General features: G+C 38.4%; 1 protein-coding gene across 5 annotated transcripts in view; it reads right to left on the reverse strand.

Annotated features, from left to right (window-relative positions):
* Window positions 1–24,218, reverse strand: part of tub (TUB bipartite transcription factor) — a 51,429-nt gene extending 27,211 nt beyond the window's left edge. For all 5 annotated transcript variants that reach the window (XM_046858041.1, XM_046858040.1, XM_046858039.1 and 2 more), the window contains exon 1: window positions 23,993–24,218. In XM_046858041.1, coding sequence (XP_046713997.1) covers window positions 23,993–24,051 — 59 coding nt within the window. In that variant the 5' untranslated portion in view covers window positions 24,052–24,218. The remainder of the gene's footprint in view (window positions 1–23,992) is intronic.
* Window positions 24,219–24,258: the final 40 nt, after the last annotated feature.

The raw sequence follows: 24,258 nt of genomic DNA on the forward strand, positions 1-24,258 counted from the left end.
GTGTAACAAGCACAAGAATATCGAAGTGGTAATGGAGCTAAGTGGTTAAGGCACTGGGTGACTCATTAAAAGGTTGGGGGCCCACTCTTTGGTCCTTGAGTAAGGCCCTTAACTTGTCGTGCTAATATAACTGGTATATGCAAAGTTTTAATTTACCTGGGCTGTAATGTACATGGGACATGTAAAACATAGCTTTTGGATTTGAGATCCACAGATGAATATGTGACGATAGATCAGAATTTCAGATTTATTAACTGATATTTAGATCTACACATGTTCAACCATTTAGAAAATGTTTAAGTGAGAAACTATCATATTTTTTGGCCTTTTATTCACTTCAGTAGAGGTTATTCTCGATCCCAAAAGTTTTGAGTAGACATTCAGAGTTATTAGACGTTTAAATAATCGATGTATTATTGTATACTTGTATTTGATTAATTAATTTGCACTTAATTATTGTAATACTACTTTCCGTAGTACTTAAGTTTAATCATTTAAACAAGGGGTGTACAAACTTCTTCACTCCACTGTGCATCTGGATAAGAGCAACATAAAATAGCAGCGTTTGAGGTTCAGTGTAGGTCAATATTATTTCAGTGGTGTAACAGATCAGGCCCTGAGATCAGACGCTGAGATCAGACATGCTATGCTGCAGCAGGTGTACGGTGAGCACGTCTGCTGAATATTTGATGAGCGTTGAAGAGTTTACGTCGTCACACGCTGCTGTGGGCTTTGGGAGATCAGTTTGCAGCATCTACAGTTCAGTGCGCCACAATTTTATTTTCTACATCTGCCGATCTGAACTAATGCTATAAGCTTAGCTCTTTCCGGAAAACACAAGTATAAAAAGTGGCCTGAGGTGGAGGGGGTGGAGGGAGTAAAGGGGGGGAGGAGGGTGGGGTTAATGGTAATGTTAATGCACTGTGGAGCCTTTGTGCTGAGATGAACGGGCGATAAATGGGAGTCTGTGTGGAGCATCAAGCCGGCCTTCTTTACCTCAAGACACACAGAAAAAGAGAGGGACCCAAAAAGGAAGATAAAGTGAGAAAGACAGAAATGATTACAAAGAGAAAGAGAGAAAAAAGAGAAGAAAGAGATAAAGACAGAGAGAGAGAGAGAGAGACAGAGAGAAAGAGAGAGAGAGAGAGAGAGAGAGAGAGAGAGACCTTGTTTTTTTTTTTTTTATTTATGCTGAAAATTCGCACCCACTGTCTGAATTGTTAAGAAACCTTTTTTGCAGTCGATCGTTTGGAATCATTTTCATTTCAACTTCTTGGATGGTCTGCTGTGGCGCCCCCTAACGGGAGAAGGAGTGGCCCACTATTTCAATACAACTCACTCGTTATGACCTAGTTTTTAATAAAGAGAAACATGTTTGTTAAACACGATTCCAGTCTGCGGGTTTTAAAAAGGAAACTTTCATCACTCCTTTCAGCAACATTTGCAATATCAGAAATATCACAACGCCTTTTTTCATTCAAGAGACTGAGTAGATGTGCGCACATCTGCCAGCCTTTCCTACAGCCTACACCTGCTACAACACACCACTTTTCTACTTGCACTGCTTTCTCCATCACACATGACACCATGATGGAGAGACAGTGACAGAGAGACAACAGCAGAGAGAGAGCAGCAGAGTAACAGCACTGGAGAGACAGTGCCAGAGAAAGACAGCGTCGGAGTGACAGGGTCGGAGAGAGAAAGCCAGAAAGACAACCTATTTATTCAGTATCTTTTTATTATGTATTTATTACTTATTTCACCTGAAACATGAACATAAATTATGAAAGTGCAATATCTGAATGTGTGGTGCTAAAATGATTAAATTCGGTACACCCACGACCCCACCGTCCCTGCCCCTTTCTCTGACCACCTCCAAACTACGAGTGATGAAACAGTGCGTAATCCCAATTGTGTTGGGGGTCTAGTTTTTCTCATATATTTTTGTCTCACAACCATTAAACACTTTTGCTTTAGATTATAGTCAACACTAAAAAATAATTTTTAATCAGTCTGCTTCAAAAAATAAGTAATAAGTGGTGTTATTTTCAGGTCGGTAATTGTGCGTTTTATTTAAACTATCGGTAAGAGTTTCAATTTACTTCACTGTTAAAACGCTGAGGGTGAAGAGCTCCAATGTGATACAGATCATTCTCTCTCCTGATCAAAGCTTTAACCCAAATTCACCTCACAGCAGATCACAGAGGAACAGAGCTTCAGGTTAAAATGCTCAGAATAGAAACATTCTCCATCAAGAGAGAGACAGAGATGGAGAGAAAGAGACAGAGCGATAGAGACTGTTAACACGATTTCTCACAGGAAATGATTGGAGCTGAAAGTCAATCAACTCTCTCTCTCTCTCTCTCTCTCTCTCACTCTCTCTGTGTGTAAAGAGTACTGTGCAAAAGTTTTTGCCATTTGTGAAATACTGGTAAATAGAAATGCTTTTGAAAGTAAAAGTGTTCATTCATTATTATCAATTAACAAAATGTAAAGTACATAAACAGAATTCAATTCTTTCACTTCCACACTAGTACACTTGTATATAGTCAGGGGTTTTGTAGGATTAGAGTGAGGTATGATTAAACAATTATACCAAGCAGGAGCAGTTTTATATGTAGGCTACAACGCAGTCATTAACTGAAGAAGCTTATAAATAGGTGAGGAAAAACTAAAGTGAGGTTGTAGAAGACAGTTTTATGTCACAGGTCATACACCATGGCAAAGCTGAGCACTGCAACAAGTCACAAGGTAGTTATATGCTGCATCAGCAAGGTCTCTCCCAGCAGACTGGGGAGAAGGTGTGATGTTCAAGTTATATTGAAGAAGCACTACACTTAGTAGCTAACTATTAGACTTTTTTGTCGGCCAAGGACTCTTAATGCAGCAGATGAGAGACACATCATGCTCACATCCCTTTGACATCAACAGTACCATCAGCAAAGAGCTGTCAGAAACCAGTGGAAACCAAATACACCCATTTACTGTCTGGCCAGAAGGGGTCTTCATGGAGGAATTGTGTCCATAAAGCCATACCTCCAACATGGAAACATGGGCTTAAACGACTCAACAATGCATGAAAACAGAGGAACTGTGGTGTAGAAAAATGGCAGCAGGTGCTCCAAGTTTGGAGCTGCATTCCTGCAAATGGAGTTGGCGCTTTGGCCAGGATTAATGGTGTCCTCAGTGCTTAGAAATACAGGCAGATAAATCATGCAATTCCATCAGAGAGGCATCTGATTGGCCCACATTAATTCTGCAGTAGATCCCCACACATATAGCCAATGTCATTGAAAATTATCTTAGGTGTAGAGAAGAACAAGGAGTCCTGCAAGTAATTGTTTCGGCTTCCCAGAGCCCTGATCCCAACATTATCAGGTCTGTGTGGGATTTGAGGAAACCTACATTCAGAGATGATCTGTGATTAGTTCTCCTATATATACTTGTATAAAACACCATCTAACACCACTAAAGCACAAGGAATAATAAATAATTCATTTCTAATTCATATCTGAAGAAGAACTGCTGCATGAACAGTGTACCACACACATTTTTTTTCTCCTTAAATAGAGTTTGATGCCCAGAAGAATGGATCATTAAACTGTATGAATAATTCAAATGAAGTTCTTATCATCAGTAAGTCCACTTGAGAAGAAATGTAAAAGAAATACTTTTCATGGGGTCGTATTTAGGCGGGGGATTAAAACTTTTACTCTGTGAATGATGTACACTTCGCCCACCAATGATCAGAAAAAAATCACATCTCTTGTTTGCCTCCTCTGATCCTGAGTCACATGATCAAATCAAGAGCAGCGTCAGACCACACTCACCTGTTCCTTATCACTACACAAAACACGAACATCCGTGTGAAGTCTCACGCCTGTGTTCATTTACTGACATCGCATTCTTTGTTCTCCTGTGTTGAGAAATCTCGGTTCTGACTTTGTGTTCTGCGTCGTGTTATTGTCTCTGACTGTTTTCTCGCTGGGGTTTTTTTCGGCCTCGTTTACTATTAATAAACTCATCCTGAGAATGTATTCAAGTCTCTGTGATTCCTGAATCATTTTTTTAAATAAGGAGCTCAAATGAAAAAAAAAAAAACATACATGATGTAGCGTCTGGCACAGGTCATTTAGACTTCATGTCATGTCATGTGTTAACCTATGACATCTACATCTCAATCAAAAGGTGAAACTTTTATTGGGGTGGTGTATAAGTAAAGTGTCACACTCCCCGGAAGACTGATAACACAAGCCAGTCTCTATACCACACACACACACACACACACACACACACACACACACACACACACACACACACACACACACACACACACACACACACACACACACACACACATACACACACCACCGAAAACCAGATAACCCCCCTTGGCCTCTCTGGTTGAATTCACAGCGACCCTCAGACCATAAAACAATTCACTCTCGGAACACGGCCCCAGTACGTCTGTTTGTGACACAAACACACATATGCAGACACACACACACCAAAAGGGAGCATTCTTTTATTAATTAAATAATAAATAGAATGTCCCACTTCACATGATACAAACATACATCTTGTTTGTATCTTCTACTATAAATAAAGCAAGTTTTTAACTCTACATCAATAATATTCAAACCTTAAAATGTTTAGTAATGTAACTCTGTGTTAAATGTTGTTTCATTTCTTCTTAAGGCTTGATTGACTTAGAATTATCTGTTCTTTACTTTCCTGACAACGGTGCATTTTATTTATCAGAATACAACATTGTATTAACATCAGTTAATTACTGATCTCTGTAAGTTAATGTACCTCTGCCTCATACTGTCATTCCCTTTCATGTTTAGTATTCAAATGACCGCAAAATTATCTGTTTCTTTATTTTTCAAATAATGGTACATTTGATCATGAAATGTACCATACCGTCTTAATTCACTTTGAATAAAACTTTAAAGTCCTCCAAAAGCAAGTATAGCCCGGAAACCATGCCCACAGATGCATGAACAAAGGAAGTTTTTCCCTCCAAAACTTCAGGCCATAGCATTGGCCATTCCCCCAAGGATGGGTGGGGTTCAGGACCTTTAAAACATCTTGAACCCAACTAATCATAGTCCAGTCAGAGTGCAGTCGGGTCCAGTCGGAGATCAGTCAAGAGAGCAACTCGCTCACTCGGCTCGACCGGAAAGGCTCGGACCCCGGGGCCCGGCGTCTGGGGCCCGATGGCCTGGAGAGTCGGACGCTCAACAGCTCAGCAGCGATTCTTCGGGATGAGATCTCAAATCTCTTTTGAGATCTTCCAGCAAGCTTTATCTTCAAAACACCAACTGCTCTGATCTTCAGGAGAAGCTGGAAGAACATCTGACTCCATCCTAACCGACTCGTCCAAGATTCTTTTGTCTACTGCATCCGGACTCTTGTGCAACAAGTCAATGCAAGTAACCGGTTTACCAACTAATTTAGATGCGTGTTAAGTTTGAGCCCCTTAATATTAAGGCGAATTTAAATTTCCGTGACGATATCTCACTTAGGATGTGATTAATTTGAAGTAAGCTGCCCTTTCCTCCTTTTACCTCCTTATTCCTTTCCCTTCCTCCTTTCATAATTTCAACTTTCGTTTATTTTATTTTATTTTATTTTATTTTAATTTTATTTTCTTTATTTCTTTTTGTTTGTTTGTTTGTGTAGTTAGTTTTATGTTGTGTTTGTCTCAATCATTAAACGCCGTATTTTTCATAAGTGATCGTCTCTGAGTACGTTCCATAAATGCGAAGTTCCTGCAAACATTAGGTCTGAACTACATGCTCTATTTAATTAATTTAATTTACGGTATAAAGTAAAAGGGGGTTACGTCTTTCTTGGCCAGGGAGATACCTCTTTTATAGAATTAATATAAAATTATACTGTCTGTTTGCCGGACGAACAGACAAATAAGTGTAATGTTAATTCCATTACCGTCAATTCAACTTAATTTAAATATTTAGGAGTAACTATAACACGTTATAATTACTTATAAATATTCCATTTTCTTTGCGAGCTAAATTCGCTACATATAATGGTGGAGAAAGCGGGCAGACTGTGCTTCCAACTATATACTCAATTTATCTGTATTATAAGTTTGTCCCTCTTATCCCCCAGTCGCTACAATGACGAAATCAGCTGAATCAGCGTTAACCCAGAGAATCTGGATTCAATTCCTTGAATACCATGGGGCAGTGAGGAGGGAAAACGCCCTTAGATGTTCTTTTCCCTCAAGGTCACAATATTTAATTCCCAACTTCCTACCAGAAAAAGCAAAAGGTATCACTCTTCGACCTGAAATTCCTACACAACAACTTAGAGCTATCTTCTTAACTATAAATTCCTTCAAAATGTACTTGAATCACAATAAATCAGCAGTAAACACAGCAGCACCGCTTTACTTTTTAATGAGTTACACTGAGTTATACTGTACATAATGCAATATAATTATTTATAATGATTATATCCAAGCTTTATGTGGTTCTTTCTCAAACTCTTTCACATTTTGGAGGCACACAATTGTCTTTGAACATTCAATTCTCCCTTCATTTTAACTAGGAGACACAAACCTGTTTCAGTTTTGGCCTGCTATAGAGCTCTGTCCTCAAACTTATTGATCTTTGGGATGAATTAAAATGCTGACTGCACCCCAGGCCTCCTCAGCCTACATCCATACCTGACTTTACTAACACCCTTGTAGCAGTCTCACAGCATTTCGTGATACAGTCATAAGGGTTAATCTATTGATTCGTGTTCATAGACACAAATTTCCCTCTTATTTGTGTCACTGAGGACGACTTTCTATGTAATGTATTTGAATAGAAAGTATTTTTGATGCCTCCGCCAAAGTTTTCTTTCTGCCACTGGATACCACAGATGCTGTATTTTTTTTTTTCTCGTTTGTTATTGATTTTTTAATCTTCCGCACTGTTACACAACATTTAAGCAGGAGATTTTCTCCTTGTTTTTACTGCTTTATATTCGGTAAGCTACTCACGATTATAAACCATCGTCAGTGGTTCCTTCCAGTCAAAATACAGTAAATATCTTCTCCAGGTTAATTAAGGAGACTGAGTTAATTAAAGGCACACACATATATAACAGTATAACCCTAAACCTTAGCCTAACTGTATATTTTCTGCTTTATTCTCTGATAAAAATAGGGGGGAAAAATGATCTTTGGCATTTCTGTCAGGAACCCATGATCCTCTGCCTCTTTTGCTATGGAGATGGAGCCAGGCAGAGGCAGTCGTGCTGAGTGACACGAAAAAAGAGGGAAATTCGTGTCCATAAACACAAATTAATAGATTAAAGTGCTGAATTAGCACAAATTTCCACACTCCTAAATCTAGTAGAACATTATAACAGCAAATGGGGCCTAACTGGATGTTCAAAAAACACATGCAAATCTTATGGGCAGGTGTCCACAAATATTGTCCATATCGTGTTCACCTGTAAATCTATAGTAATGACTGTACTCTCCACTGAGCGTGAATGTTTTTATTCCCACTTCATCCGCTGAAAAACATCTTTCTGACAGGTGGGCTTCGTTTCCCAGATATTCATTTATCTAATCCAACTTGTGTGATGGTTTTGGATATGGAGAGGAAACTGGAGAACCTTAAGGAAACCTGTCTAGACTCCACTGAGACAGCAAGATTCTGCTGCATGAAACTAAATTAAGCACATATTTTGTGACGTGCAAAAAGTTATAGAAATGTCCCATTCAGGCATCTTTATAATTCGTGTATCCTAATTTGTTGAACAGAAAAAACACAGGGTGAGTCCCAGATATGAACTGGAGCTCCAGTATATGCGTTTAATAAGATGAGTTGTTTAGCAATTCCCTGAGAGTGAGTTGAATTGAGTGTCACTTTTATTCACTGCATGTTAAAAACAATAAATGTGACTTGGAATCCACACAGGACAAAGAGATTTAAAAAAATCCTAATCGCTCCTTTACATTCCTCTCACACTGCAGTTCCTCAAACATCAATATGAAGCTCTGGACATGCATTAAACATGCTTTGTGTTTGGAAATGTCAGTTTGGATGAGAAACGGCAGCTGAGGGAGATCACATAAACTCTAAACTCCCCTCGACTCACTGAAGTGGACTTTAGGGAGGTTTCTGGGGAACTGGTGTGTTGCTTTCACAATCTGCGACACGATTTCCACTCTGCTAATGTTCTATAGCAGAATCAATGATTTCTTATTAACACATTTCGTATTATTTATATTTTCCTATTTCAATATTTTCATTTTGTTTATTATTATGTAAATTAAGTCAGACATTTCTTTGTTAACAGTAATGCACAAGTGCACTGAACGCAAACACGATAACAAGCAGCAATTAAAACTCAATATTTATGTTTACAAATATATATTTATATTCTAATATTCTCAGATTTTTAGAAATGGGTGAGGGGGTGAAGGATAAACAGAAGCTTTCAACTACTAAACTTTATTAAAAAAAAACAAACATTAAATATTTGTATTTTGTATCATGTTTTTTACAATTTATTGTAAAATAAAATAGTTTTTGACACTAATTGTTATATTATTTGAATAACAGGGTTTTTTTATCTTTAAAAATATTTAATAATAATTAGGTAATAATATTAATAAGTAAATAACTGAATGGTTTAATCAGATGTGTTCTGTATAATATAAAAGACAATGCAATATAATATAATATAATATAATATAATATAATATAATATAATATAATATAATATATAATTTTTTTAATCCTGTACATTATTCATTCAATGAGCTCAACTACAGTAACACTGAATCCGATGATCTGTAGCGAGGATCAGTTTTTTGGACTTTCCACCCAGACCTCCTTGAACAAATATTTGGTGTGATAAAATCTTGGCACCTCTGAAGAACAGATTTTATAGATTATAGTTTATAGATTTCTCCATTGTGAGAAGACACACTGCAACATCCTGTAATACTCTTGTACTCTGTACAGTCTATAGACAGTTTTATCATGTCAATGATTTTTCACACAGAAACACAGTAACAACAAGACTGTAACAGTCTGTCATAAAATATAAATAATTCCACTATTAAACATATTTTTTTGCAGTTTTGCTAAAATACAGAAATATATAATGGCATAATAATAATAATATAGACATCAATAAGAATTGAACATTTCGATGTTTAATAGATTATATCATCACACCAGTTGAGCTAATTGGAAAGATCAGAGTCAAGCTTTTGGGATGAGACCAGATCGAAATCACACTTTTCGTTCAAGAGCATCAGCATGTCCTGGAAGTGAAATCCCTCAGATTCTGCGAGCATGAAGGACGAGTCGGTTACAGATAATTAATGAACATCGATTCAGCTAAACAGCTGGATTTTTCTCTTTGTACACATCAGTGTCATTTGGTGGACGGCTCAGGCCATTGATGTGAAGGTGCGGTGCGAAATGTTTTTCCTCGTCTCCGTCTCCGAGCTGAAGATGAGCAGGATGACCTTTACGAGGCGACTAAATATAATCACCTTTATTACTGAATGCTTTAGCAGCACGTGTGCTTAATGGACACTGAGAAAAGTCGGGCTTCTGTGTTTGTGTTTCAGGGAAAATGAAATCATTTGTCCTTCATCATATAACCTTCGATAGGCTGTACAGAGTACAGGAGTATTACGAGATGCGGTGCGTCCTCACAGGATGGAGAAACCTATAATCTATAATCTATAATCAGAGGCAGACTAGAGCTGAGGGAAGTTGCTGAGCTTCAGGTTGTTTGATCCACTTTATGAAAACTGTTAAGAAAATCTAATCTAATGTATCTTTAAGTGTGTTCATTGTGTTTTACTCCAAACAATGTTTCTTTTTAACTGCACAAAGAAATGAACAACAAAAAGAACAAAAGTACCGAATTCTTCCTTTTTTTAAATAAAATTTAGTCTGTGAACTGTCTCTCTCTTCCTGTCTAATTCTCCACATCTCTGTCTCTCTCTCCTGTTTGTCTATCTGCCTTTCTGTCTGTTCTATTTCATCTCTGTCTCTTTGTCTTACTCTGTCTGTTTGTGTCTCTCTGTATGTCTCTGTCTTTCTGTTTCTGTCTCTTTGTCTCTCTCTGTCTGTGTTTCCGTCTCATGGTGTATTTCTTTCTCTGTTTACTTACTCTTTCTGACTTTCTTCATCTTTCTCTGTCTCTCTCTGTGTGTCTGTCTCTGTATTTTTCTCTCTGTTTTTCTCACCTTCTTCCAGACTTTTCCGCCTTATCTCTCTATTGTCTAGTGTCTCTGTTGCTGTCTCTCTCCCTCTCTGCTTCTGACCCTCAGTCTGGGTCGCTCTCTCTCTCTCTCTCTCTCTCTCTCTCTCTCTCACATCTTCTTTTTTCTTTCATGACTTATCCAAGGAGAGGCACTATAAGGTGCTGCTAATTTCGGTTGCCATGGCAACACCTATGGGCGCACAGTTGCCAAGGTAATCTCACTGCATCCGTCTCAGTAAAGTGACGACTGTTTTTTCCTTGAAGGTGTGTGTGTGTGTGTGTGTGTGTGTGTGTGTGTGTGTGTGTGTGATGTCATCAGTAACGTCATCAAATTTATTCATTTATTCATAATGAAGTGTTTGATTATCTACATCCTCTATTTTACCTCACCTTTATTTCTGATAGAGAGAAGAGAAAAGAGGGAAGAAGGAAATGAACAAAATATATTAATAAATGTTATTTAAAACTCTATTATTTGTATTTGTATATACATTTTTATTGACCAGCTGTTTTGGTCATTCTTTTAATATAATTTACATATTTTAAATATTTTCTTTATTTTGAAAGAATATAAACATTTAAATATGAAAGTCTTTGATGTCATCTATTAAATACTTATTAATACTATTATTAATTATATTATTATAATACTTATTATTAAAGTCAAATCTGTCACGTGACACCACCCATGACGTCACAGCCTCGTTAAGTGCATTCACAATGTGTATAGCGCACTCTCGTGGTCTCTCTCTCTCTTACACACACACACACACACACACACACACACACACACACACACACACACACACACACACACACACACACACTGTGTGTGTGAGGTTGTTAATGAGCTGCCATCTTTTCCATGTCTGACACATGAAGCACATACACCTAACCACGTTACCATGGTAACCACCCAAATAAATTAGACACAGAATAAATAATTTAGACGTCACATATTACATATGTATGTGTATATATTTTAATTCTTTCTAAGCACTTTCCATGGCATAAGTAATAACCTGTGGTTATAAGGTGTTATTACACATTCATAACAGTTACAGCTACCTAGATCTCTGAACTAATCAAAGTTTCGTACATTCCTGTTGAAGTGCGAATAGTGCAGAAATGCATGAAATATAATATGTATAGTAAATAATAAATAAAATGTAAAAGGATCAACAAAGAGAAATGAAGAACAGTTAAAATAATGATTTAGAATTCATTAGGACGAAGAGATTGGGTTTGATAGATAATTGTCAGATTTGACAATTAACAACAGAACCAATCTGCCCACTTGTGGCCTTACACTCAAACTACACCTTTATATCATTGTCCTGCACATTAACATACACTATATGGACAAAAGTATTGGGACACCTGACTTCTGCATCCATATGTGTTTTATCCCCAAACTGATACCACAGAGATCGAAGATATACAGTTGTACAGGATTTCTTTGGATGTAGTAGCATTACATTTTCCCTTATAAACCAAGAGACCCAAATCTTTTCCAGCATGACACACCCCTGTGCAAGTCAGCGCTTTTATATGGATTACAGGAATTGGGGTTAAAGATCTTGAGTGAGCCTGTAACAAAGCTCAGAGCTCAACCCTGAGCTTCCTCACCCTACATCTGTACTGGAATTTACTGACACTCTTGTGGCTGAATGTTCACAAATCTCACAATCCAAAATCTAGTGAAACATCTTTCCAGAAATGTGAAGATTAATTTAACAGCAAATGTGGACTAAATGTGGTATGGGATGTTCATAAAGCTCATACAAATCTTATGGTCATGTGTCCACAATTCTTTTTTTTTTGTGCAGACTAAACAGCAGAGAGAAAGACAGGAAATTTAATAGATATCGAAATTGTGAATTTATGTAAGTAACTATATTTGAAAGCAAGGTGTTTTGTAGCAAAAATGCACAAAATTTATCAGAAGAGCATTTTATTGTTTTAGAAAAAAAATAGACACCAATTTTTTTTTATTTTCTGTAGTAAAGAATTCACAGACTCTGCGTTTATTGCCAACTATTTCAAATATTGTACATTTTTTTTAGCTCTCAGAGATTGTTTAAGTGTTTAAAATGAATAGAAATTAAGCAGTTTTCAATATGGTCAGTGTTCAGAAATGACCCACTTCAGCACCAATCTCAATTAAAATAATTGCCAGTGGGAAAAAACTGACCACATCACTTTCACGCTTTATACAGTCTCTCACAAAAGTGAGTACACCCCTAACAGTTCAGCCACCGTTGTAGTATTTTTTTTCTCAAGGGACAAAACTATAGAAATAAAACTTGGATATGTTTTAGAGTAGTCAATGTGCAGCTTGTACAGCAGTACAGATTTCCTGTCCTCTCCTCTAAGTGATAACAGCTGTACATCATGTAACCATACAAAGCCACGTCCTCTTCATCATTCATGTTGTTGTCTGCTTGGCAGGACCATACAAATGTGTGTATCTTGTATTAGAGCAGTTAAAATGTGGTGCTTTGAGTACAATTCTCTCATACTGACCACTGGATGTTTAACATGGCGCCTCATGGAAAAGAACTCTGAGGATTTGAGAATTTGCATTGTTGCTCTCCACAAAGATGCCGAGGCTTCAAGAATATCGGTAACATCCTGAAACTGAGTTACAGTACAGTGGCAAAAGTCATACAGAGATTTTCCGATCAAAGAAGAATGATTGCTGAAATGCGAGGGGTGTACTCGCTTTTGTGAGATACTGTATAAAGAACGTTATATATCCAATAATTAGTGCTTACTTCATTAATTAAATATACCTTTATTACAGTGGGGAAATTTGAGTATGTAATGCATTAAGTAAAAATACACATTTCACTCTCAGACTGTAAATCACATTACAATTATACAACATCATCCTTCATTCAATATTGTATCATCATATAAAGAAATAGATGCAAGGATTCAACTCCGCCACATGGTGGCGCTCCAGTAGCACAGAAAACAACTTCCGCCTCCCGTTTTACAACACACACACGTCTGATAAGTACTCTCATGATTCTAACATTTCAAAAACAAGCTGACACGTGATGATGATGATGATGATGATGATGATGATGATTGATGATGATGATGATGATTTTTCAGCAGTGAATGAATCGAGCTCAGCTTCTGCTCCTTAAAAATGACACTCTATGGACAAATGTTTGTGGACATCTGACCATAAGATTCATAAGTGTAACATCCCATTCCACATTTGGTCCAGACTTACTGCTGTAATAAGATGTTCCATGGATTTTGAAAAATGTGTTCGTACAGATTTGAGCTCATTCAGCCTTAATGGCGTTAGTAAAATGTATGGTGTGGAGGTCTGGGGTGCAGTCAGTCAGCCTTCCACTTCATCTCAAAAGTGTTATATAGGGTTGAGGTTAGAGTCTATAGCAGGCCACTCAAGATCTTCATCTCATGTAAGCCATATCTTCATGGAGCTGACTGTGCACAGGGCCAGTGTCATTCCGGAACAGATTTGACTGTGCTAGTTCAAATAAAATGAAAATATAATGCTACAGCTTCCAAAGACATCCTATATTATTGTGTGCCTCAAACGTTGTAGTAACGTTTTGTATGTATGGCTTGAAAAAGCAAGTGTCCCAATACTTTTGTCCTTATAGTATAATTTCATTTACATTCTGTCACAGAGACAGATTATTGCTCATAAACCTCTGGTCTGGATTTAACCCACAGTGATTAAACGTACAGCGATGTGTCCTAAGGAAGGATTTTATAACCCTGATGATGCGTTGTTGAATCAGTGTGAAGTACGGAGTCTTCTGATCTATAATTCAGAATGCGTTTTCATATTCAGGGCCACGTCTACACAGAGACCGAGCTCTAATGTGACGCTGCCTTCAGCCTCTGACGGTGACTCAAACCTCACACTTGTATTAACGTGTACTTTTAACTGTTAGCACTTAATCCTGCTATTAACGGTGACACAAAGAGACGCTGCGTGCATTTCATTCAGAGCGCAGTCGCTTTAATCCTCTCAGCACACATCCAAGTCAAGTCAAGAAGCTTTTATTGTCATTTCTACCATCTATAGCTGACGCAGTACACAGCAAGATGAGACAACGTTCCATCAGAACAGTAATGTGCAAAAGAGGATAAACAAGAGAGTATTTGTAAACAAACGCAATGCAGTGCAAAAACTGCAGTGTAAACAGTATAATATGATTAAATAGAAATAATAAATGGTGGTGGAATGGATTGAGATGAGTAATGAGTGTGTGTTGGGTTCAGGTTGTACAGTTCAGTAACACACAGTTGAGTGTGTGTGTGTGTGTGTGTGCGTGTGTGTGTGAGCGAGTTTCAGGGTTTTTAGGGTCCTCTAGTTTCAAATCTGAGCTCATGGTTCCACTTGTCATGTCACTACAAAGGGTTTATTAAGTTAAACAATACGGCAATCAAAGAGCACAAATATCACCAACAACAGAATCCATCTCAGCCAATGGTCTTATTTTCATATGTGCCTCTGATGATGATGATGATGATGATGAAGTGTGTATGTTTAAAACGTCTCCTAACTCACTAGTGCCAAATTTCGGTTTAGCTCCGAAAAAAGTTTTGGGAAGCTCTACTCCAGGTAATCCGATGACAATGATGATAGAGATGATGATAATCATGATATGTGTGTATGTGTGTGTGTGTGTGTGAGTGTGTGTGTGTGTGTGTGTGTTTTAAAACTTCTTACTAGTGCAGCATTTCACAATAGCTCAGAAACATGTTTTCGGGAATCTCTACTCCTTTTACTCTGATGATGATGATGATGATGATGATGATGATGATGTATGTGTTTTTCAGTTTCTAAGTTATAAGTGCCGTTCACTTCAACTCAAATGTTTTTCATGAATCTCTGCTCGTTGTACTCTGATGATGATGATGATGATGATGATGATGTGTATATGGGTTTTAGAACTAATTCACTACTGCAAAATTTCAGCTTAGTTCAGAAATATATTCAAGAATCTACTCCTTGTACACTGATGATGACGAAGATGATCATAACGACATGTTTTCAGGAAGCTCTACTTCTTGTACTCTGATGACGATAATGATGAAGATGATGTGTGTGTGTGTGTGTGTGTGTGTGTGTGTGTGTGTGTGTGTGTGTGTGTGTGTGTGTGTGTGAGTGTCTATTCAAATGTCAAAGTCACTAGTGCAGGATAGTCCTTGCACTCTGATAATGATGATGACGATGACGATGATTTTCTAAAAAATCCTGTGCATCAGCATCATCGTGTGTGCTGAGAAGAGTGTTCAATCCCTGGCACTGTTCATCTGCTGCAAAAGCTGAACAATATTCCCTAGGAGCGTGTTTTGGATCTGATCTGAACTGAACTGAAGCGATGATCCGTAGTCGTCCTCGCTGACGGCTGTGACGTGACACTGACTGCCAGTGCGGGGATGAAAACAGAAAGATCTGAGCTGCTCTGTGACATGAGTGATGGGTGAAGGTTCGTGTGATGTGTGAGAGTGGAACAGAGTGGAAGTGTTCGATTGTGGTTGCTGAAAGACGTGTCCTGCTTACTGAAAAGACCAATTACTGTCCCGGTTCCAACCATGTGCAATTTCAGAACAACACACACTGCCTCATAGCAGCTTTACAGAAATATATGCATGTATAAATGGACCATACTTTCACATTCAAACAGTTAAACACGCTGCTGAGCTGCGATTCTGAATTCTCTTCTACGCTACGGCCCCGCCCACGTGTGTTTAAATAAGGCTACGCCCACAGATCGCCGATGCGTTTCAGACAAACACGAGGACAGACGTCCATAAACGAGGACGCTCTCTACAAAGTAATAACACTCAGACGTCCAGGGAGAGCGAAAGAGAGAGTGTAAATGAGCATCTCAGGAGCAGACTCGTAACCATGGAAACTGCCTGAAGCCGTGGAGATTGATAGAGGGATTACTGTGTAAAACACATAAAGCATTTCATTCTTAAGATATTTAAATCTTTATTTTCTCTCCGATTTCCTTGACAGCGACACGCCAACAAAATCTATCAGGGTATACTTACAGCGCTGCCGTAACAACCACCATCCCGGCGTCAACTCCGGCGCCATCCAGGATAGCTAGTCAGCTTATCTTACAGGTTCTCTGGCTGCAAGTTTACGGTTTTTGCATCCTCATCCGTTTTCCTATTGCTGAAAAACTGGGCGTATCTTCAAGTTTAACCCACACAAGCAAACTGAATATGCTCCATTTCTGTACTGTTGCAGAATCCCCAGCTCCTGAAGGCCTTTTCTAACTTGCTTTTCACATTTATCGATGTTTATTTGATCATATTTCGCTCATAAGTCTACCTCGGTCATCTGTTTAGAACCTTTAACGGGAAGTAAACGGCAAAAGGAACCACTGAGCTTCGGTTTCCATTGTTTCCTGACAGATTTGATCGAATGACGTTCAGAATTTTGAAGCGAGTATGTTGCGTGTTGGCTTTGTTCGCATGACATTCAATACACTGTTGTTGCCTACAAAAAGCCAATAATGGACCAGCACCCCTCTACCTCACAGCACTTATCTCACCCCTATACTACACCAATATCTCTCTCTCTCTGCTTGACTGCTCCTTCCATCTCTCAGGGTCGAAGAAAAAAATGCTTTAAGAATCTTCTCTGTTCTGGCACAAATGGAAAAAACCTTCACTGGGTGAAGTCTCTAGCCGTCTTTCAGCAACGTTTAAAGAAATACCACTTCCAGGAGTAACAGAATTAGTAAATTAACACTTTTTCCTAATGAACCAGCATGTGTTTATTAACTTCAAATGATAAGACGGAGATCTGTCAGGCTTTATCCACAACATCTCACCAATGTGTTAAAACCACTGGAAAATGCGTTAACCCAAATCTCTCTTTTCGCAAAGAGCCGTGTTCGATGTAAAATCCCAGGACGCCTCATTACAACAGAAATCGGAGCGAAGCCGTCGTCTCCTCAGCTCCCGAGTCCAAAAAACCTGAGCTTACAAAGGATAGAGCAAGTAGAATGTAGACAAGGTGTAAATATAAAAACACAGAGAAACTGTGTGATACAGTATATATACTCAGTGCATATTCTTGCATTAGATAAACAATTCTCAGGTCTACGTGTAAAAGCCACATGACACAGCGAGGGCTAATCGTCTTTGCTTTGTTCTGGAAATCTGTTTGACGCTCAACTACAGCTCATAAAGCCATACATCGTGTCTATGTGTGAAGGCAGGACACAAGTGAGTCATCTCAACCTGCACAGTATTTACGCTAAACACAGAGGAACAACGTCACAGCGATCGAAAAACAAACGGAAACTGGGAAACAAAGCAGACACACATACTCGTTTTCAAAACAGGGGTCTATACAAACACATTGATCTTGGATTGAACACGAAACAGGTGAACACAACAGCAAAACAAGCGAATGACAGAAACCAAAACAGAGCGCCCCGATCACTCGCTGTCTTTTTTTTTTGTCGTTCAAAATACAATGAAATATCAAATCCAATTTATACAATAACATCCAGAACGATCTGTACAGAAACAAGAAGTTCCCAAATGGCTCGAAACCAAACAATACACACTGTAATATTCTGTGTTCTTCAAAAGCGAATACAGAGCGAGTGGAACATCGGGTTTGCTTTTAACGAATAGATAAAAGAACTCGGTTCAGGACTCCTGCTCCAAGGCCACAATGTTTCCAACAGTGCATGTGAATAAAGAAGAACGTGCTCCTTATTGTTCCTGAAAGAAAGCGAGAAGCGTTCAGGTCTCAGCTCTCACATCTCTGGTGTAGGATTTTAACGTTTATGACCGACAAAATCTCATTGTTCCCAGATAAGACACTCATCTGAAACCTTTCTTTACCACTTCTACCCCATCCTGTCTGTCAAATCATAAATCAACAATAAATAAATAAATATCTTTATAAATAAGTAAAGTTTTGTTTTTAGGTATGGTTCTGTTGAGTATAGTTTTTAGGTATGGTTCTGTTCAGTGTTGGGCAGTAACTAGTTACCGGTAACACATTACTTTTGACAGTAACTAATACTGTAACGCGTTACTTTTTAAAATAAAGTAACTTCGTTACCGTATGGTGCGTTACCCGTTAACTAATACTGTAACGTGTTTTTTAAATGAATTAATTTCGGCTAAAGTGTAGACTACAGTCTGACCTGCTTACAGCAGCATCGCATTGTAAGATTGGTCGATGAACCACTGTAAACAGGAAGAAGACGCGCTGTGGGCGTGTCTCCGTTTATTCAGGTCTGTGCGGCAGTAATGGCGAGTCGAGGCGAGAGCAAGACGAGTTTCTCAATGTGGAAATAGGCTCATTTATTTCACTTTAGTTGAGTATAAAGACAAAAACTTTTAAGTCAAATGTAAGCTGTGTCTTTCTGGTTCGAAGCTCGTATCTACTGCGATAAACAGCAACTCCAATCTTTGAAGCTCCTCCAGGACCTTCATGCCTGAGGAGCTAGAAGCTAGAAGCTAACCCGGTGTTCTACATTGTTGATAGTTTTCATACTTCAGCTGTGAAAGGAACATATTTAAGAGCTCAACACAACAGCAGAAGCCACTTTAGTTTTTGATTGTGAATATATTATTCAGCTTGTTTTGTTGTTTATTTCAGAAATCCTTGTGATATATTCAGTTTGTGCTGGTCTGACTTTAATAATGCTGAGTGTTTAAAAATGACTTTGTGTTTGTAGACCATAACGTATAAAAGGGGATTAATGGGAACATTAAAGATTGTTCTTTAAAAAAGTAACTAAAAAGTTACTTTTAACAGTAACGCATTACTTTTTGGTGTAAGTAATCAACAAAGTAACTAAGTTACTTTTTGAATGAAGTAACGAGTAACTGTTACTAGTTACTATTTTTTAGTAACTAGCACAAAACTGGTTCTGTTCAGTATGGTTTTTAGGTATGGTTCTGTTTAGTATAGTAAAGTTTATAGGTATGGTTCTGTTTAGTATAGTTTTTAGGTATGGTTCTGTTTAGTATAGTTTTTAGGTATGGTTCTGTTTAGTATGGTTTTTAGGTATGGTTCTGTTTAGTATAGTTTTAGGTATGGTTCTGTTTAGTATAGTAAAGTTTATAGGTATGGTTCTGTTTAGTATAGTTTTAGGTATGGTTCTGTTTAGTATAGTTTTAGGTATGGTTCTGTTTAGTATGGTTTTAGGTATGGTTCTGTTTAGTATAGTAAAGTTTTTAGGTATGGTTCTGTTTAGTATAGTTTTTAGGTATGGTTCTGTTTAGTATAGTTTTAGGTATGGTTCTGTTTAGTATAGTAAAGTTTATAGGTATGGTTCTGTTTAGTATGGTTTTAGGTATGGTTCTGTTTAGTATAGTAAAGTTTTTAGGTATAGTTCTGTTTAGTATGGTTTTAGGTATGGTTCTGTTTAGTATAGTATGGTTTTAGGTATGGTTCTGTTCAGTATGGTTTTAGGTATGGTTCTGTTTAGTATGGTTTTAGGTATGGTTCTGTTTAGTATAGTATGGTTTTAGGTATGGTTCTGTTTAGTATAGTATGGTTTTAGGTATGGTTCTGTTCAGTATGGTTTTAGGTATGGTTCTGTTTAGTATAGTAAAGTTTTTAGGTATGGTTCTGTTTAGTATGGTTTTAGGTATGGTTCTGTTTAGCATAGTAAAGTTTTTAGGTATGGTTCTGTTTAGTATAGTAAAGTTTTTAGGTATGGTTCTGTTTAGTATGGTTTTTAGGTATGGTTCTGTTTAGTATGGTTTTAGGTATGGTTCTGTTCAGTATGGTTTTTAGGTATTGTTCTGTTTAGTATGGTTTTTAGGTATGGTTCTGTTCAGTATGGTTTTTAGGTATGGTTCTGTTTAGTATAGTTTTTAGGTATGGTTCTGTTTAGTATAGTAAAGTTTTTAGGTATGGTTCTGTTTAGTATGGTTTTTAGGTATGGTTCTGTTCAGCATGGTTTTTAGGTATGGTTCTGTTGCATGTGGTTCTGTTAGATGTGTTTCAAACATGTGCTTGGCTGTAAACAGGCTTAATAACTCTCCAGTTTTTTCAGACACTAATGAGATGCCACTTGACATTTATTAGTGTAATTATAGTAGACTGGCATCTGACGAATATGCTGCCTCATGCAGACCCACTGGAACACAAACAATTTTCCATAAATCTTATCTATGACTACTGAATTTAAAATGAGATTTAAATGTTGAAACGAGAGCATGCAGGCGTTCACGTTCCCTTTCGCTCCGCACTCAGATCTCTGGGATGACGAGCTTCATAGGAGGAATGGAACAAGTTTCTGGTGGTGAAGATACAGAGCCTCTGGCTGTTTTAGGAACCTCTGGTCCGAGCATGAGCATTCAGTTACCTTCACACCTGATCTCTCTGAAGCACTCAGCTCACAACCATGAAACATGAAAAAACAAATATCATCATCCTTCTGGGTTCAGGAGAGACAGACTGAGGAGTAGAGAGCAGTCAAATATCATCTGGCCACATCTCTTTCTATCTCTATGTCTGTCTCTCCATCTCTATCTCTGACTTTCATTCCCTCTCTGTCTATATATTTCTATCTCACAGTTTTCTTTCTCTCTCGCTCTGTCTCTTTCTGTCTTCTTACTCTTTTTCTGTCTCTCTGTTTATGTCTACCTCTCACTGCCTTCTCTTTCCACCCACTGTGTCTCTTGGTCGGTCTCATCCTGTCTTCTCACTTCCTTTCTCTCACACATCTCTCTCCCGCTCTCAGTCTGTCTGTTTCTCCATCGTTCTGTCCGTCTCTCTCAGTGTTTTGTCCTTCACCTCAAATCCCCAGGCATCAGCTTCAGTAATACCCTCCAGTTCACCTCAGCATCAGGCAGCAAAGCGAGACAGGAAGTGACGCTAGCATTACCCTTATTACACAATCTACAGATTATTAACACAAAAGTGATTTCCTTTAAAGCTCTCCTTCATGTGCTGAAGTGTTGCTTGCCAACCAAAGCAGGAGTCCCACCTGATTCCACTCGTTTAATCAGTTCATCTTGGTCTGTAATCAGCTATGAAGTGTTCCTCCTGAAGGGACCTGCAGTTACACTGGCACTTTGGGAATAAAATGGAAGAAGTGGACTTTAGAGGAAAAAACGTTCCCAATTTACCGTTAAGCCGAGAAAACAAAAGACTTTCAGGAGTGCTGGTGTACAAAGTGAATCTCTCTGGACATTGCTAGAAGCACCAGACTTGAACACGAGAGATTTCTTCAGACATAAATATTTCAAAACAATGAGCTGATGATGCACATCTGATTCAGCTCAGAAAGCCTCCTCAATTAGTTGAATTGAGTGTTAGAGCAGAAAACTAAGGTTCTCCATGAGTATGTGTGTTTTGTATATGTGTGTGTGTGTGTTCCACCATCAACACCTGTCCCATCAACACCTTCTTCATAAGCTAGAGCATCTCCACCATTAACACAGACACCACCAACACCACCTACACTATTAACATTAACACCATCTCCACCAACATCTAAAATAAATACACCAACACCATCTCTTTCATCTGCACTATATCCACCAACATCATCAAACATTAGCACAAATACTATTATCTCCATCTTTCAAAATGCATCTCCATGATCAATGCCATCTCCATCATCATCACCTCCACCATAAATACCACCACCAACATAAAAAAAACCATCTTCACCATTTGTACAATCTTTATCAACACTATTTTTACCATTATTGCCATTTCAACACCATCTGTTTCATTAACATCATCTCCACCAACAATGTCTACACAAACCGTATCAAAACCAACTTCAACATCAGCACCATCTCCACCAATATCGCTAGCTCCATCATCTCCACCTTTTAAATCTATCTCAGCAACACAATCTCAACTACTATCATCTTCACTAACATCGTTAGTGCTATCTCCATCAACACCATCTCTACTATCAACACCATGTCCAACATAAACACCATCGACATCATCCAAACCAACATCAGCTTCAACTCTACCTTTCAAATCCATCTCCATTATTAACGCCATCTTCCTCATCAGTAGCATCTCCACCATTAGCACCATCACCACCAACATCAAAGCCATCTCAACACATTTAAAACCATCTTCACCATCAGTTTCCTCTGCATCATCAACACTATCTCCGCCATTATTACCATGTCCACCATCAACACCATCTTCAGCAACACTGTCTCCCCAAACATTATCCAAACCAGCTTCATCATCAGGACCTTCTTTACAACATCATTATCTCCATCATCTACAATTTTCAATTCCATCTCACCCACACCATCTCAACAACTAATATAATCAAAACCATCTTTAACATCAGCACCATCTTCGTCATCTCCACCTTTCAAATCAATCTCAACAACACCATCTCAACTACTAAAGCCATCTTCACTAACATTACCATCAGTACCATCTCAATCAACACTACTCCACCATAACACATCTTGCAAATAAACACTATCAACATTTCCCCACCCTTAACACCATCTCCATCAACAAAATTTTATCATAACCATCTTTGACATCAGCACTGTCTCCACCAACATCACCATCTCAATCATCTACACCTTTCAAATCCATCTCCATCATCAACATCTGGATTGCTGGATCTGTCTGCAAGAGACACTAAGTTCTGGACCAGAGAGAATGGAAACAAAGTCAAAACCACAATGTGTGACACTAAAAACTTTTTTAACATGCGCTCTCAGATGAAGGTGTGATGGTGTGGGAGAAACCCTCGTTCTTTAAGGAGCTCCACAGTGACACCTCAAAATAAGCTATAATTTAATTAGTCTAATATGATTATGATTTTAATCAGATGACACAGCTTGAGGTACAGTTCAGGGAGATGACAGGGTTAGACACTGCTCGTGTGTGTGTGTGTGTGTGTGTGTGTGTGTGTGTGTGTGTGTGCTATCTGTGCTATCAGAGATGAGACAGCAGATCAGCAGAAAGTGCTTGCTATGTCATACTCATCCACATCATTATAATAAATAATATGTAAAGAGATGGATGTGTTCAATAAAATTAAAAAATTAAAAATAAATAAAAACAATAGAAGGAAGACTTGAATGAAGTGTCAAATCACCACATTGTTAGTTGTGTTTATTATCAGCATTATTGTTTAGCATGACTGGATCTTTTGTCTACACAATCCCCAGCGTCCGGATTCCTTGAGGAAGAAAACACAGAAGTGTTTCTCTCACAAGGACTCTGACAGATGGCCATTTCCTCCTGTACAAACAAGAAATCATGCTGAATGAAGAGTCTGATCTGATTACCTACTCCTCTTGTTTTGTACAGTTGTGTTGTTTGTTTGTGTTGTTTGGAGTTTCGGTGTCAGGTGACAGGAAGTGAGTGTTATGATGTAATAACTTATTCAAATGAGCTGTCTCATGTATTTATTTCTAATTTATTCTCTTCATCTCATTCTTTATATTTACATTATTAGATTATTGCAACCATTATTAACTCGTAAATCATCATCACACACACACACACACACACACACACACACACACACAAGTCCGTTGTTTTTGGGTTTTTTTTTTTTTAGGAAAAAGAGCTAAACCGGGTGTGGGTCTCTCTCTCTCTCTCTCTCTCTCTCTCTCTCTGTGTGTGTGTGTGTGTGTGTGTGTGTGTGTGTGTGTGTGTGTGTGTGTGTGTGTGTTTTCGTGTGCGTGCGGAGATGCGCGTTCCAGTCACATCCACTCAGTTCCTTACCTGTCATAACTCCAGCGGCTGTAGGACATGCTCTTACTGCTGCTCACTCCATCCATCATCCTCCCGGTTGTCTAACTCTGTCTCACTTCCTGTTTCACCCCCTGTACCAGTCCCTGTCCCGCTCCCTGTCTCACTCCCTTTCTCACTCTTAGCGTTCCGAAATAAATTGACAGCCGCTTATTCCCTCGCGCGCTCCCGATACAGCACCACGCACTGACGCGCACGCGCCACACCGCCTTTGATCAAAGACTCCGGACTGTACCAAT

This window comes from Silurus meridionalis, chromosome 9, assembly GCF_014805685.1.
Source record: "Silurus meridionalis isolate SWU-2019-XX chromosome 9, ASM1480568v1, whole genome shotgun sequence".
NCBI lineage: Eukaryota > Metazoa > Chordata > Actinopteri > Siluriformes > Siluridae > Silurus > Silurus meridionalis.